This window comes from Diceros bicornis, chromosome 9, assembly GCF_020826845.1.
Source record: "Diceros bicornis minor isolate mBicDic1 chromosome 9, mDicBic1.mat.cur, whole genome shotgun sequence".
Classification (NCBI taxonomy): Eukaryota; Metazoa; Chordata; class Mammalia; order Perissodactyla; family Rhinocerotidae; genus Diceros; species Diceros bicornis.
This window is the reverse complement of record NC_080748.1, coordinates 25,343,871-25,357,086: the sequence shown is the minus strand read 5'-3', so window position 1 is coordinate 25,357,086 and position 13,216 is coordinate 25,343,871. Positions and strand designations below refer to the sequence as shown.

Here is a 13,216-nt window from a genome sequence, read left to right as displayed (position 1 = left end):
GTTCAAAATGACTTCACCCCTTTGATCTCAAACTCACAAAATCTGTTCTGCAGCCACAATCTCTTAACATTCTACCTCCCGCCCCCATCGACCCTCCTGCACCTGTCCAATCCCTCCCTATTTTCCCAGTCCACCACCTGTTTTCTGGATTCACCTGCCTTTCTAACCAAATACTGTGGTCAACAATTTCAGTAATATTTGTGCTATTACAGAGAATTTCATATCCCCTAAATAACCTACAATTTATATATTGCCATTCTCCAACATTGAGGTGTGACTCAACTAAACTCTAGACTTCCAGAGATTGCTAAAGAAAATTGAAGTAAATTAACGAAAACCCAAACAAGCCTATGCTACTGGGTCCTTTATCAATCTATGCTAATACTACATGTGGGCATATACATTGACTCAGCTTTCTGGAAGTCTTCTTGACAATATTATCAAAAACAGTACCTCTAACTGCTTGGCACTTAGTAGAGGCACAATAAATATTTGTGAATGGAATGAAATAATGTTTATACCCTATGACGCAACAATTATGCTTTCAGATATTTATCATAAGGAAATAAGTGTGTGCACAGAGATAAGCCTCAAAGATGCCCATCAGTGTTATTTACAATCACATGCACAAAAATAGATGGGAACAGTCCAATAGGAAACTAAGTTACGGTGCATCCATTGAACATGGTGTTGCAGACATATGGACGGACCTAAAAGTATGTTTATGATAAACTGTTGGGTGAAAAAGAAAATTACAAAACTATGTATAATACAAACCTATATATTTCTAAATATTAATTATACATGCTTTGGGAAAAGTCTGGAAGACCATATACGAAATGAAGTGCGCCATGTGGATTTTGGGGGAAAAGCATTCCAGACAGAGGGGACAGCAAGCCTGACACAGGAATCAAAAGAGGTCAGAAAGGTAATGGGGGTGAGGGGGCTTCTAGACCACCATGAGAACTCTTCCTCTTACAAGATGGGAGCGTTTTGGAGTGTCAGTAGAGTTAACAGGATCTCTATGAATGCTGGGCTAACAGACTGTAAGGTTGAAAGGCAGGAAGCAGGGAGACCAGTTCAGAAGCTCTTCCAGGATCCAGGAGACAGATGATGGTGGCTTCGACCAGGGTGCTGGCCTGTCTGACCTTATCTTTCATTACTTATACCCAAGCTCCATCTAAGCCAGACTGCTCCCAAAACACACCTGGAGGACTCCCACCTTTGGGCCTGTGCTTCTGCCTCCTCTGTCTGGTGTGCAGTCCTGCCCTTTTGTGCCTGTTGAAATCCTATCCATTCTGAAATCCCACCCAAGATCAGCTCCAACACAACCTCCACCATCAAGTCTTTGGGAGCCCCACAAACGGATGCTCCTTATCTTCTAAATCCCAAAGGCACTTCACCTACACCTTCCTTGTTGCATTTGTTCTAACCTGCCTTGGATGATGGGTCCAAGAGGCAGGTGATGGACTGCCTCTGAGCACAGTGCCTGGGACCCAGAAGTGCCTCAAGACATGCTGGGATGAGGGAACATGTCCCAAAAGTGACATGACCCATTTACAAGGGTGAGAGGAACATGTTATACATGACAGATGACTTTTCCTCACACTATATTCATATATCCATTTATCATTCATTCATTCAAGAAATACTTACCATGCAAACGAGTGAAGAAATGCAAAGCTGCCTTCTAGATAAAAACCAGGTCTAAATGTATTTTTAACTGTCAAATAAGTTGACTGAAATTCAATGCCTGTCACTTGCCTATGTGCTCACAGATGATTCCCTTCCCTCCTCTGCCCCTTTGTCACAGTGGGCTGACCCCTGCAAACCACTTTTCACAGGCTCCCTTGTCAACTGGTTAGTGATTAAATTTGGCACATGGAAGGTGACAAGTGGGAGACGATAGGAGAGAAAGAAGGAAAACCCAAAATGTCCCCATGTGTCTCGTTGGCCCCCAGGTCCCAGCCACAGCCTCTCCCCTGGTGGTGCAGTGGTACCGGCTCCCACCAGGCTACCTCAGCCCCTGGGCTAGAGAAACACCCCTCTTCCCTCAGACCCTCCTGTCTGGGGTGTGGCTTCTGCTATTCTTAATCTCTTGGGTTTCCCTCCCACTCCCTGTTTGGTGTTTCAGCTCTCTTAACACCTTTGTAAGTAGTTCCCTGGATTAAATCCCTCCACTGAGCTACCCTGTGACCCTGCTGTCACAGTCATTATTTTCTTTCTCTTTATTTCCTTCACAAATACCTAATATGTGCTGGGTGCTACTGAGTCAAAGGAGAAACAAATCACATGGTTTGAAGACTGTCCTCAAGGAGCTCCTGATCAATCCAGAATGACCAATAAAACACAAATAATGCCTTTTTAGCATTAAGTGGCTATAAAAGAGAGTCACCAACACACTGATAGTTTATCCTAAATTAAGACTGCCAGGTAACATACAGGACGTTCAGCTAAATTTGAATTTCAGATAAACAACAAATAATTTTTAGTATAAGTATCTTCCAAATATTGCATGGGACATATACTAAAACATTATTCATTACCTGAAATTCAAATTTGACTAGGTATCTTAATATTTTTATTTTCTAAATCTGGTACACTAAATACCTCTTGGGCTAAACATAATTCCGGCCAATAAAAATCACTGTTCTTTTCTTTCCAGGCTTAATTAGTCAAATCTTGTTATTCTGGATCATGTAGTTCAATGCAAATTTCTTTTAACTGCCAATAACCTCATTCCACTGTTGAAAGATTTTAAACCTCACACAAATACAGAAGATGATAACTCCATACAACATTTCTTACCTTTTAAGTACAGGACTTAACTGTTCTATTATGTTTTCCAAGATTTGTTTTTAAAAAAACTCCTTCTTGAAACTTAGTACAAAAGACAAAGTACAGAATGGGGCCAAGTCCCTGCACATGACTCACCCACTCCCTTTAAGGGTGTGTGTGCAGGGAAGGATCACAATTGAGTGAACTTTTCCAGGAGACACACTTTATCTCAGTGGCTCAGGAAAGCTGACGTAGGAAACTCAAATCCAGCTGGCCCTGAGCACGCACGGCCAGTGTGCACTGCCCACTGCTCTTAGTGCTGCACCAGCCATTCCCCTGCAGCACTGAGCTCCAGCCAGAGGCTGATGTCCCCGTCCTAGTCCAGCCTGCAATTCGCACTGATGTACAGGGCCTGTATCCTGGGATCTAAACAGTTAAAACATTACTACCCACATAGCTGTCCCTCACAAAACGTCCTGCTCTCCCTCCTTATCTTCAGCCTCTCTCTCTACCACTCCCTGCCTATCTATCGCCCTCTCCCTCCTAAGGTCCCTCCCCAGCCTAAGCTACCCAGAGAGGGGGGCGGTGGTGGCGAGGTCTGCACCTCCTCATCCCAGTGCAGGTGGGGCCCCCACCTTCCCTGGGCCCTGAAGCAGCTCCTGCCAAGTCTGCCGATGGCCTCCTCCTCGTTAAACTTTAGCCTCTGCAGCTGTCGTCCTTTACTTCCAGGACTCCACTCTTTTCGTGGGTCACTCGTCTTTGAGATCCTCCTCAAGGCGCCCCTTCCTTCCACACCAGGGCCATCACGTTTCTCCCTCTGCTCCTTTCCCTTCTCACACTCACTCTTCTGTCATCTCCCATGGCTCCCACCACTCAAATCTGCATTTCCAGCCCTACTCTCCCCAGAATTTAAGACTCATAAGCCAGCTGTCCTCCAGCGTCCACCTCAGCCAGGGCTCATCCCAGGCTTTCCCCTTCCTCCATGGCCCACCCCCATCACACACACGCTCCTTAATCTGACCCAGCTTGGTGGACCTGACCTCCTGAATGTCTTCTAAATCCATCTCTTTCTCTCCAGCCCCACGGCATTTCTCACCCAGCCTCCTAGGTGGTCTCAGCACCTCAATGCACACTGCACCCTGACACCAAATGGTGTTCTAAAATATAATCTGATCTGTGCTTCCTGATTAAAATCCACTGGTCACTGCCCTCACCTTTACAAGAAAAGTCCAAATTCAGCGTGACACGCAGGCCCCATTCGAGGTGGCCCACCCAGTGTCCAGTCTCAGTCCCGCCACCTCCAAGTCCTCACACTTGGGCCACTCTGCACTCCTCTACAGCTTCCCTAGCACACTGCACTGCCTCTCAGGCCTTCAGGCTGCTGCCTGGGCCTCCGATGGCCCCAGTCACCTCCCCCTGCCCTGCCCCTCACTGGTTCCCTCCCCTTCAGTCTCCCAGAGGAGCCCTTCCTAAACCCTCAAGCTTGGCTCAGGTGCCCCTAGCCAAGGCTCATCCGGACTAGTCCCGCTGCTCTGCAGTGGTTTCCTCCTCCTCGGTCTCCCCCTCGCTACAACATAAGCTCTCAGGAGAGACCTGTCTCACTCATTCAGTGGCCCACAACTCACATAGTCCTGGTGCATGGCAGAATGCAAAAGGTGGTAAAATGATGCTGCATTTGCAGGGCTCCCATGTAAGGGAAATGAAAGAGGAAATCGGCAAGTGAACGGCCACTGGCTAGCGGGTCAATGAGGGGAGGGGGAGCAGGAACCTGCTGCCACTACCCTGGAAACTCCGTCTAGTGATGTGACATCAAGGTATGTAGGCACCTTGCTTTGTATCCCCCTCTTCTCACAGCCACCAAGGGGGCAAGGGAAATCATCATTAAATCCTTTCCTTAATTCCCACTTTCAGAATGAGCTCCGGGTAATGAGACTAAGGTTCTGCTGTGTTTATTTTATTTTGTTTAGCAAAGAAATCTTCAGAGAAACGGATGATGGTTCCTGTGGAGAGAGAAGGGCCTGACATTCCCACAGTACTCTTTTTAAAAAAGAATGTAAAATCAGAGTTCTCTTCAGAAAAGAGCCAAAAATCCAAGGAACAAACCAGCATTTTATCCCCAGCTACATGAGAGGCAAAATCTAAACACTTGGAAATTCTGTTTCTTCTATCCTGACAAACTTACTGAACGAGGAAAAGATGCAGAATTTCATCACCACAGTCAACATGTGAAGCAGTGAGTGTGGCTTACCTGTCTAATCAGGCAGGTACCGTGTAGTAAGACACAAAGGGAAAAGGAGACGACCCCAGGGTGTGCTTCAAACACATCGACTACGTACCAGAGATGACTGACGCCTCAAATCCCATGTCCTCTACAGCAGTGCGGAGTTCCTCTGGGTTAGTTACAGAAGGATCATAGAGAACTGTCCCCATCCCTTTAGCCAAAGAGACTGATACTCGCTGTACGCCTTCCCTTTGGGAGATCAGGCCTTCGATGGACTGGACAGAGGATGCACTGGCCATGCCAGCAATGGCAAGCACCACAGTACAGCATGTGCCTTGCACCTGGGTCTTCTGCGGGGGGCTGGGGGAGCGACGTGTGGAAGACCTGTTATCTGTCCCACTCCCTTCTGTGCCATCAGGAAGTGAAACTTTAAAGTTTCCAGGCGGAAGAGCCTCAATGGCCCTCCGCAGGGCCCCCGGGGAGACACGAGAAGGGTCATACTGTACTTGGGCAGTTCTGTTCTCCAAGGACACTTGAATATTTTGAATCCCCAAGAGTTGGCCTATATTTTCTTCAATATTCAGGACACAAGACTTACAATGCATTCCATCCACTCTTAGTTGCAGAGTGACTATGTGGCTCCCTTGGTGCCCCAAGGTCTCAGAGTTACTGAAATTCTGGTTAGCAGAAGCTGAAGGTTTCTTTGGGTTAGTGCTCTGTAACCGCCCAATATCGATTGGTCCCAGGCTTAAGGGAGGCACTTTGCTCTTGATGACAGCTTCAAACCCCATGTCGTTTACATGGTCCCTGAGCTCTTGGGGTTGAATAAGATAAGGCTGATAAGTGATGACTGCCTCCTGGTTGCTGAGTGAGACTCTGACTCTCACTACTCCTTGCAGTTTCCCAATCTTGCCTTCTATGGAGCTGACACAGGACTGGCAGGTCATGCCCTCCACCCGCAGCTTGACCACAGCCTCCAGGGCAGTGGAGGCCCCTGAGGGCCAGGAGACGGACTTTCCTTCTGCGATGCTGGCCTCGAAGCCCATGTCTTTAATTTGACAGCAAACCTCTGGCAGGCTCACGACCGATGGCATATATTTCACAGTAGCACTGCCTTGTTCCAGGGAAACCGTAATGCTCATGATGCCTTTCAAACTGGAAATCCTGCCCTCGACAGACTTTACACACGACTGGCAAGTCATGCCCCAAATGCTGATGGTGCCGGCGGTCGTCTGAGAAGGGCATACACCGTCCAGACTATCTTCGTAGCCAATATTGTCAAAGGCGAAACTCTGCTTCATCGCTGGTTCCCAGCCATGAGCAGGCACAGAAAGTTTAGATAGGATCTAAAAGGAAAAGAAATAACATTTTTTATCCTTAAAGCTAAATATTTTCTAAAATATCCCAGCTTCTCTGGCACTGAGAAAATGGAAAACAATGCCACTAGTGTCAAAACATCCAAAGAGTAAAAGAGCATAAAATGCAGGGAAAGAAAGCTATAAAGACATTATTTATCAAATGAAAGGGTTTAGATCGGTTCCTTTTAGCTCTGACATTCTGTGATTCTGAACCTAGAAGTCAACTGCCCACCTTAATGAAATGTTTTTCTTACCCCAAAGACATGGAGGTTTCTGTAGGAAAGGAGGAGAACGTGATGTGGCTTACAAGCACAGAATGAGCACGGCAGGCCTATGACAGAGGCAGAAGCACAGGTGTCCCAAGAGAGCCTCCCTCACGGCTGGCTGATACCTGAAATCTCCCCACAGAACTTGGTCCTTTCAGCTCAAACTTTGGGGGTCCTGCTGCAATGCAAAACACAGAATAGGCACCACCTTAATAGGTGGTGTCCGTCTCATTCTCCTAGCAGGGGTTAACTATGGTTAACAACCACAGGGCACGTGCTCCAAATGCAGACCTCCCAGGCTCCGGGGGGTCAGACCACAACGCCTGTGAAAAAAGTCTGGAAGTATGCCCCCTGAGCCAGGGGAAATGAGCACAAAGAGCTGGGTCAAGAGGGGCACGAAGGGAAAAGGTGGAAAAACAGCAAGTTGAATTTAACAAGACTTCTCAGTTCTGCCTCTGCTGAGTGTCACTGCCCTCCTGGGTGTTAGGACAGTTGCAGTTATTACCTAAAATTACAAGCGCTTCACCAAATCAAATGGACCATTTTCTTGATGTACCACAGTACAAGCGTAATTTCCTCATTTCTTCTCATAATAATGTGGCCTCAGTCACTCTATCAACAAGAAAATTTTCTTTTCACAGGGTCCCAGCCTCACCACTCTCTCAATTTAGATACAGTTTTTAGACCAGTGCTATTACATGCTTCAGAAATTTGGGAACAGGCCTTATATATATGGTACATGATAAAAAAGCACATCACTCTCTATACCTACACAACCTACTTGTCCTCAGATGAATCTCAATGACACAGATTGACCTTCTCTGTATCCTTGTGCATAAAATGCATATCTTTCCAACTTCAGCTGTTGAGCAGCATAACAAGATGAAAGTTTAAATAATTTTTATTTATTTAAGACCATAAATGTTCACTTGTATATCCACAAAGGAAATCATAAGCTAGTTTGGGATTAATCATTATAAATAACTTTTTTTAAGTATTCACTGTAGCATTCCTAAAATAGCAGAGAAAAAAAGGAATAATTAAATAATTTATGGGCAGCAACTCAAAAGAGTTTGTCGAATCCAATGAATATGCTGAAATTATCTATGGTACAAATACGGAAATGTAGTACATGATAAGGATGACGTGGTATAACAGTATTAATGGACAATTGGGTAGCCACCTGGGAAATCCATTTGGAAACATATAAATTTGGAACCTATGTATCAAAAGACATTTCAGATAGATCAAAGATGAAGATGAAAAAAATGAAATAATAAAAATACTAGAATAAAACATAGGAGAATATCCATAATAATGTCGAGTGAGGAAAGCTTCAATACGACAAAACAAAAACAAGAAAATCCAGAAGCTATAACATAAAAGACTAATATATCTAACCATAATAAGAAAAAAAATTGCTTAAACCAAGGCAAAAGACAAATAAGAAACTGAGGGGAAAAAAGATTTGCTTCACATTAAGCAAATTAAGAGCCAATTTCTTTAATGTATAAAGAGCTCCTTCAAAGAAGAACAAGGCCAACAATCCAATAGAAAAAAGAAGACAGTTCATCAAAAAGGAAATGCAAATGGCTTTCAATATATGAAAAAACAATATTAAAGAAGAAATGTAACATTCCAACCACACTACGGGGCAGTTTTCACCAGTCAGGTTGACACCCATTACCTTGTTCTCCAGAACTAGCAGCAGTGTAACCTCTCTAGGGGGCAACTTGGCAATACCTATTAAAATTACAAATTCATATACTCTTAGACCCAGCAACTCTGTTTCTAAGAATTTAGCCAATAAGTACATTTGTGTGCAAAAGGAAGCACGCAACAAAAATATTAAATGCTGCAACGGATTGGAAATGACATAAATGTCCATCAATAAGATGTTGGTTAATTAAATTATTGCACAGCCACACAATAGAGTACTATCCAGCTCTTAAAAACAATGAGACAACTCTACAGTATGTACTAAAATAGACTGATATCCAATACATCGTTCAGTGAAAAAAGTAAGGCACAGAATATATAGTGTATGTAGTATTTCAGTTATCTATTGCTGTATGACAAACCGAATCTAGTGGCTTACAACGACAGCTCACAGTTTTTCAATTTGGACAGGGCTCGGCAGGGAAACCTCGTCTCTGCTCCTCATGGCATCATCTGGAGTGGCCTGAACAGGGCTGGAGGTGCCACTTCCAAGAAGATGGTTCATTCATCACATGGTTGGCAAGTTGACACTGGCTGCTATCTGGAGGCTGTTAGACCTTGGTTTTCTTCCATGTAGCCTCTCCACATGGCTAGTTTGGGCACCTCACAGTTGGCAGTTTCTGGGTTCTGAAAGTGCGTGTCACAATAGTGAGCATTCCCAGAGAACAAGTCTCATTGTGCAAGCATTTCTCAAGCCTTCACTTGCATCACATCTGCTAATTCATCATTGGCCAAAGCTAGTCACATGGCCAAGTTCAGTCAATATGGGTGGGAATTTCATACAGGCTTCAAGACAAGGGTATAGTTCATTTGGAAGGGCCACCAAAATAAGTCTATAGCAGTATGCTAGATTATTTGTAGGAGAAAAATAATATTATACACACAGATGCTTGTATATGCATAGATTACCTCCAGAAGAATGCATAAGAAACCAGTGCAGAGTTTGAGGAGGACTGGGCAGTTGAAGGGATCAGGTAGCTGGGGTACAGGAGTGGGAAAAAAGAGTTACCTTTCACTGTAAAACTTATTGTACAATGCCCATGCATTACCAAATTCTGAAAACAATTTGAAAATTGAAATAAAATAACACGAGCAGAAAGGAGATCCAGAACAGTGACTTGATTGTAATTGGTATTAATTAAATACTTTTTTAATTGAAAAGAATGAAGGAAAAACTAAGATATTCAAGGACATTCACCTTATAACATCTTAGTAAGCAGAAACTGCTTCCTTATAATAAGACATAACCATCAATCACGTAGTCTGTTGGAAAAATAAATCCCTAATGATTTACTACCGAACTTATTTTCCTTGGTTCTAGCTTTAGCCACAACTCACCAAACCTCAAGCCATAATGCTGGCTCTTAATCCCTGGATTGTTGATTCTATCCTCCTGCCAAAAGGGCTTGCAGAAGTATTAGAAACTATTTGTAGCAAACAATACTCAGAGGCCCCCTTCTAGACAGGTAGGTTTCTAAGCACAAGCAGTTACGGAAGACGAAGCTCTGCAAATAACACAACTTCATGAAACACCAGAGTATCTGCTGGTTTAGGAGAAACCTCATAACAGTTGTCAGGTGTCTGGATAGCTTTTACGTGTACACACATGCTGTGTGTGTTGTGTGTGTGCGCGCGCGCGTGTGTGCGTGCTTTTAATTCCGTTCTTCCATTAAGACAATCTTTGGGGGGAAAATCCTCCTAATGAGTTAAAAATATATATATATGTTTAGGTTTAAGGGCTCATCAAGCAATCACGGACACTGGAGAATGGGCCCAGGGCACAAACTGGGTATCCAGGGAAAACTCTGTAGAAGCTCTAGTTTTGTCTAATTCCCACTTAATTATATACTTTTTGAGGACAAACATCTGGGACTTTTTCTGCAGGCAGGCCCAACGCCAGGTTGGGGAAGAACTTGTGCAAGCTTTTGAATTTTTAATAAACTATTTGTATGGTAGGCATCCGGATTAGAAGGGACTGGAAACACAAGAGGAGAGGGCAATTCCACGGAGGGGAATCCAAAAATGAATTTCAATTCTTTGCTACCTCTCTAGGCACCCAGGTCACATGGAATTTGCTGAGAGTCCAGGGCTTTTAAAAGAAAAGATCAGTAAAAGAATACAAGCCGTTGATTCACCACGATGGAGCCAGGAAGAGAAAACAAGATCTTCAGACAGGCCAGTCTGGTACCGGAAATTGGAAATGGGGTGGCGTGTTTTGATGAAAAGTTTCAGAACCAGACTGAAACTGAAATGCCCAGAAACAACATGTCTTGTAGAAAGTGGCTGTGATCACACATCAAAGAGCAATACCAGCCTGTGCACAATGGAAGGACCACTGGCCACTTCTGAGATCTCCTAGTTACACCTGGAGATCATCCTCAAATAGGATACCACTCACCCACTTATCCTTGAAACTTCTTTCACTTTGAAGGGTGTGCAACACCCTTAACAACTTATAAGGCAAAATGTTATACATGTATGCAACTTTTGCAGTATATAACCCCCACCCCATACAACTCTATACACCTGAATTTTTACGGAATTCCAAATACAGAGAAGTCTTGATTTTTTCATATGTACACAGACCCAATAATAACAAATAGTTAATGATTCTCAGTATTATTTTATGAGGATGGCATTTTATATCCCTAGTGCCCAAGATAATTCTATAAGTAGGCATTCTTATCACCCTTTACTGTTGAAACAGACTCAGAGGTTTATCCAAGGCCATAAATCAATTTAAATAACACAAGCTGGGATTTAAATCCAGTTCAAAAGTCCAGCAGGCTTTCTATCATTTTAAACCAACTTTTAAGGTTATTTTTTCTTTTTAGCCATGTTAATTACGGGAAGAGACGACAATGCAGAAAAGCAAAATGAAGAGAACACAGAAGAACAGCCACATCCCACTTGCCACATAACAAGCAGGCTAACACCTAGGCGAGCGAGTGAGGTAGGGAGGCAAGGGTGCAGCCAGGGCCAGGAGCCCGGCTGCCTGAGTCTGAGCCTGGCCTTCATTCCTTACCGTCTGTCACCTCTAGCAGTCTCTGGCACTTCAGAAAACGGCAGCAGAATATTAGCACTCGCTCTGCTTTCTTCAATACTCCTAACTACAAATACACTTGAGGCAACCATACTTACAAGAGGAGGCAGGACACAAGCAGAGGTGGCAATGGTTCCAAGACCATGTACATCCACCTGAATCACTGTGAATGAGTCACTGCCTGGCTCTATTCTTATCTGAGAATTCTCTGGATGTCAGAGATTCATAGGGGAGGGAGGGTCAGAAGAGGCTGCTTGACTCAAGAAAAGATCCCAACCAAACCACCCCAGGCAGATAAGCGTCAGTCCCCAAAACCCCCACTGAGGAAAAATCAATGTCCCCATGTTAAACCTATGTGTATGCATATTTACAGGAGTATATACTCACATGTTAATACATAAAATTGAGGTTATCTGTGGGTGAGTTATGAAATTCTGATTTTTGACTATCTGTATATATTTTCCAATTTTTAAAATTTAAAATAAAAAAACAAACAATTATTACTTTTATACCAGAAAACAAATGTGGTTTTTCAGTTTATCTAAGGCAAGGAAGAAAGTTTTAACAGACTAACATAAGCAACAATAATATGAATCATTGTGGTAAAGATGACCACAATGATGAACTGATGCTATACTTCTACTAGCTTTATACCTAAAAACATCTCCACATATTTTTGTGTAAATATCTGTCTTTCCTACTTACTGTGAATTTCTTGAGGGTATTTCTGACAGCCTTCGTATGAATTCCAGCCTTCTCTGGGCAAATCTGAGCCTCAGTTTTCTCAGGTGTAAAATGGGGTAAGAATAATGCCCACCCTACAGTTTTGCAGGGAGGGTGAAAGCAAACGGGACTTGAGAGGTTAACATCATAAATACTTGAAAATGAATAATTATGAGGACAAACATGGCCTCATTTCATCGGCCCCGGAAGGCAAGCAGGGAACTCATTATTTTCTACCACTTTACTTAGAAGGAAAACTAATCGTTAAAACTAGTGTACATATTCCCCCAACCCTCACTCCAACCCCTTCAAACTGTCCTTTAACATTGTTTCACAAAGGTCCAGAAAGAGCTCCCAGTGATAATTATCTAAATTTTATCTACTGAAAAAACAAACTAACCAAAACGTTAAACACTGATGACAGCGCGTATGTGCCCGGGCTGTGTGTGTGACAATCCAATCTCTGCCCTCCAGAGCCACCCCAGCTCTGGTACTGACTGTGCACTTTCTGGGAAATTCTGTACAAATGACCATTCATTGCCTGTTTCCCTCTCTTGACCACAGCAGGGAAAAATATTAAACCTTACTAAGAAACTGGACGCAGTATATCCATTATCTGTCCAGGAGCAAAAGTGAATAAAATGAACAACAAATAAAATTAACAAACCCCAATACATACATACAACACATGTTGTTTTCTACATACAACAAAATAATATTTAGAAATTCACAAACTATAAGACCTCTCCAAGAGGCACTTCCCAACATTATCTCAGAAAACCCATTTGCAATGTCATTCCACACAGCTTTACCATCAACCGTTTCACAGAATTTCGTTGCTTTCAATTTATGTCTATTGTAACAATTATTCCATTAGACTTTTATCAATCAACAGCATTTTTTTCTGCTTCAGAATCTTCTCTGATAACACTCTATATTTCAAGCCTCTCTCAAAGAAATTTTAAATGACAGTCACTATCAAGCAACTGTCAATATCTTAGAATATTTTTTTACATTTGAATGAAATAATCTAAGTCAGAACCATAAGGTCATAACTCCCTTATGTCATTTCCCAGAATTATGATAGGATCATGATGTAAAAGACTTA

The 13,216-nt window shown here is 43.1% G+C and overlaps 1 protein-coding gene across 6 annotated transcripts in view; it reads right to left on the bottom strand.

The window, feature by feature from the left end:
* ATP7B (ATPase copper transporting beta) overlaps nucleotides 1-13,216 on the bottom strand; it is a 98,635-nt gene that overhangs the window by 38,258 nt on the left and 47,161 nt on the right. For all 6 annotated transcript variants that reach the window (XM_058548074.1, XM_058548076.1, XM_058548078.1 and 3 more), the window contains exon 3: nucleotides 5,115-6,345. In XM_058548074.1, coding sequence (XP_058404057.1) covers nucleotides 5,115-6,345 — 1,231 coding nt within the window. The remainder of the gene's footprint in view (nucleotides 1-5,114; nucleotides 6,346-13,216) is intronic.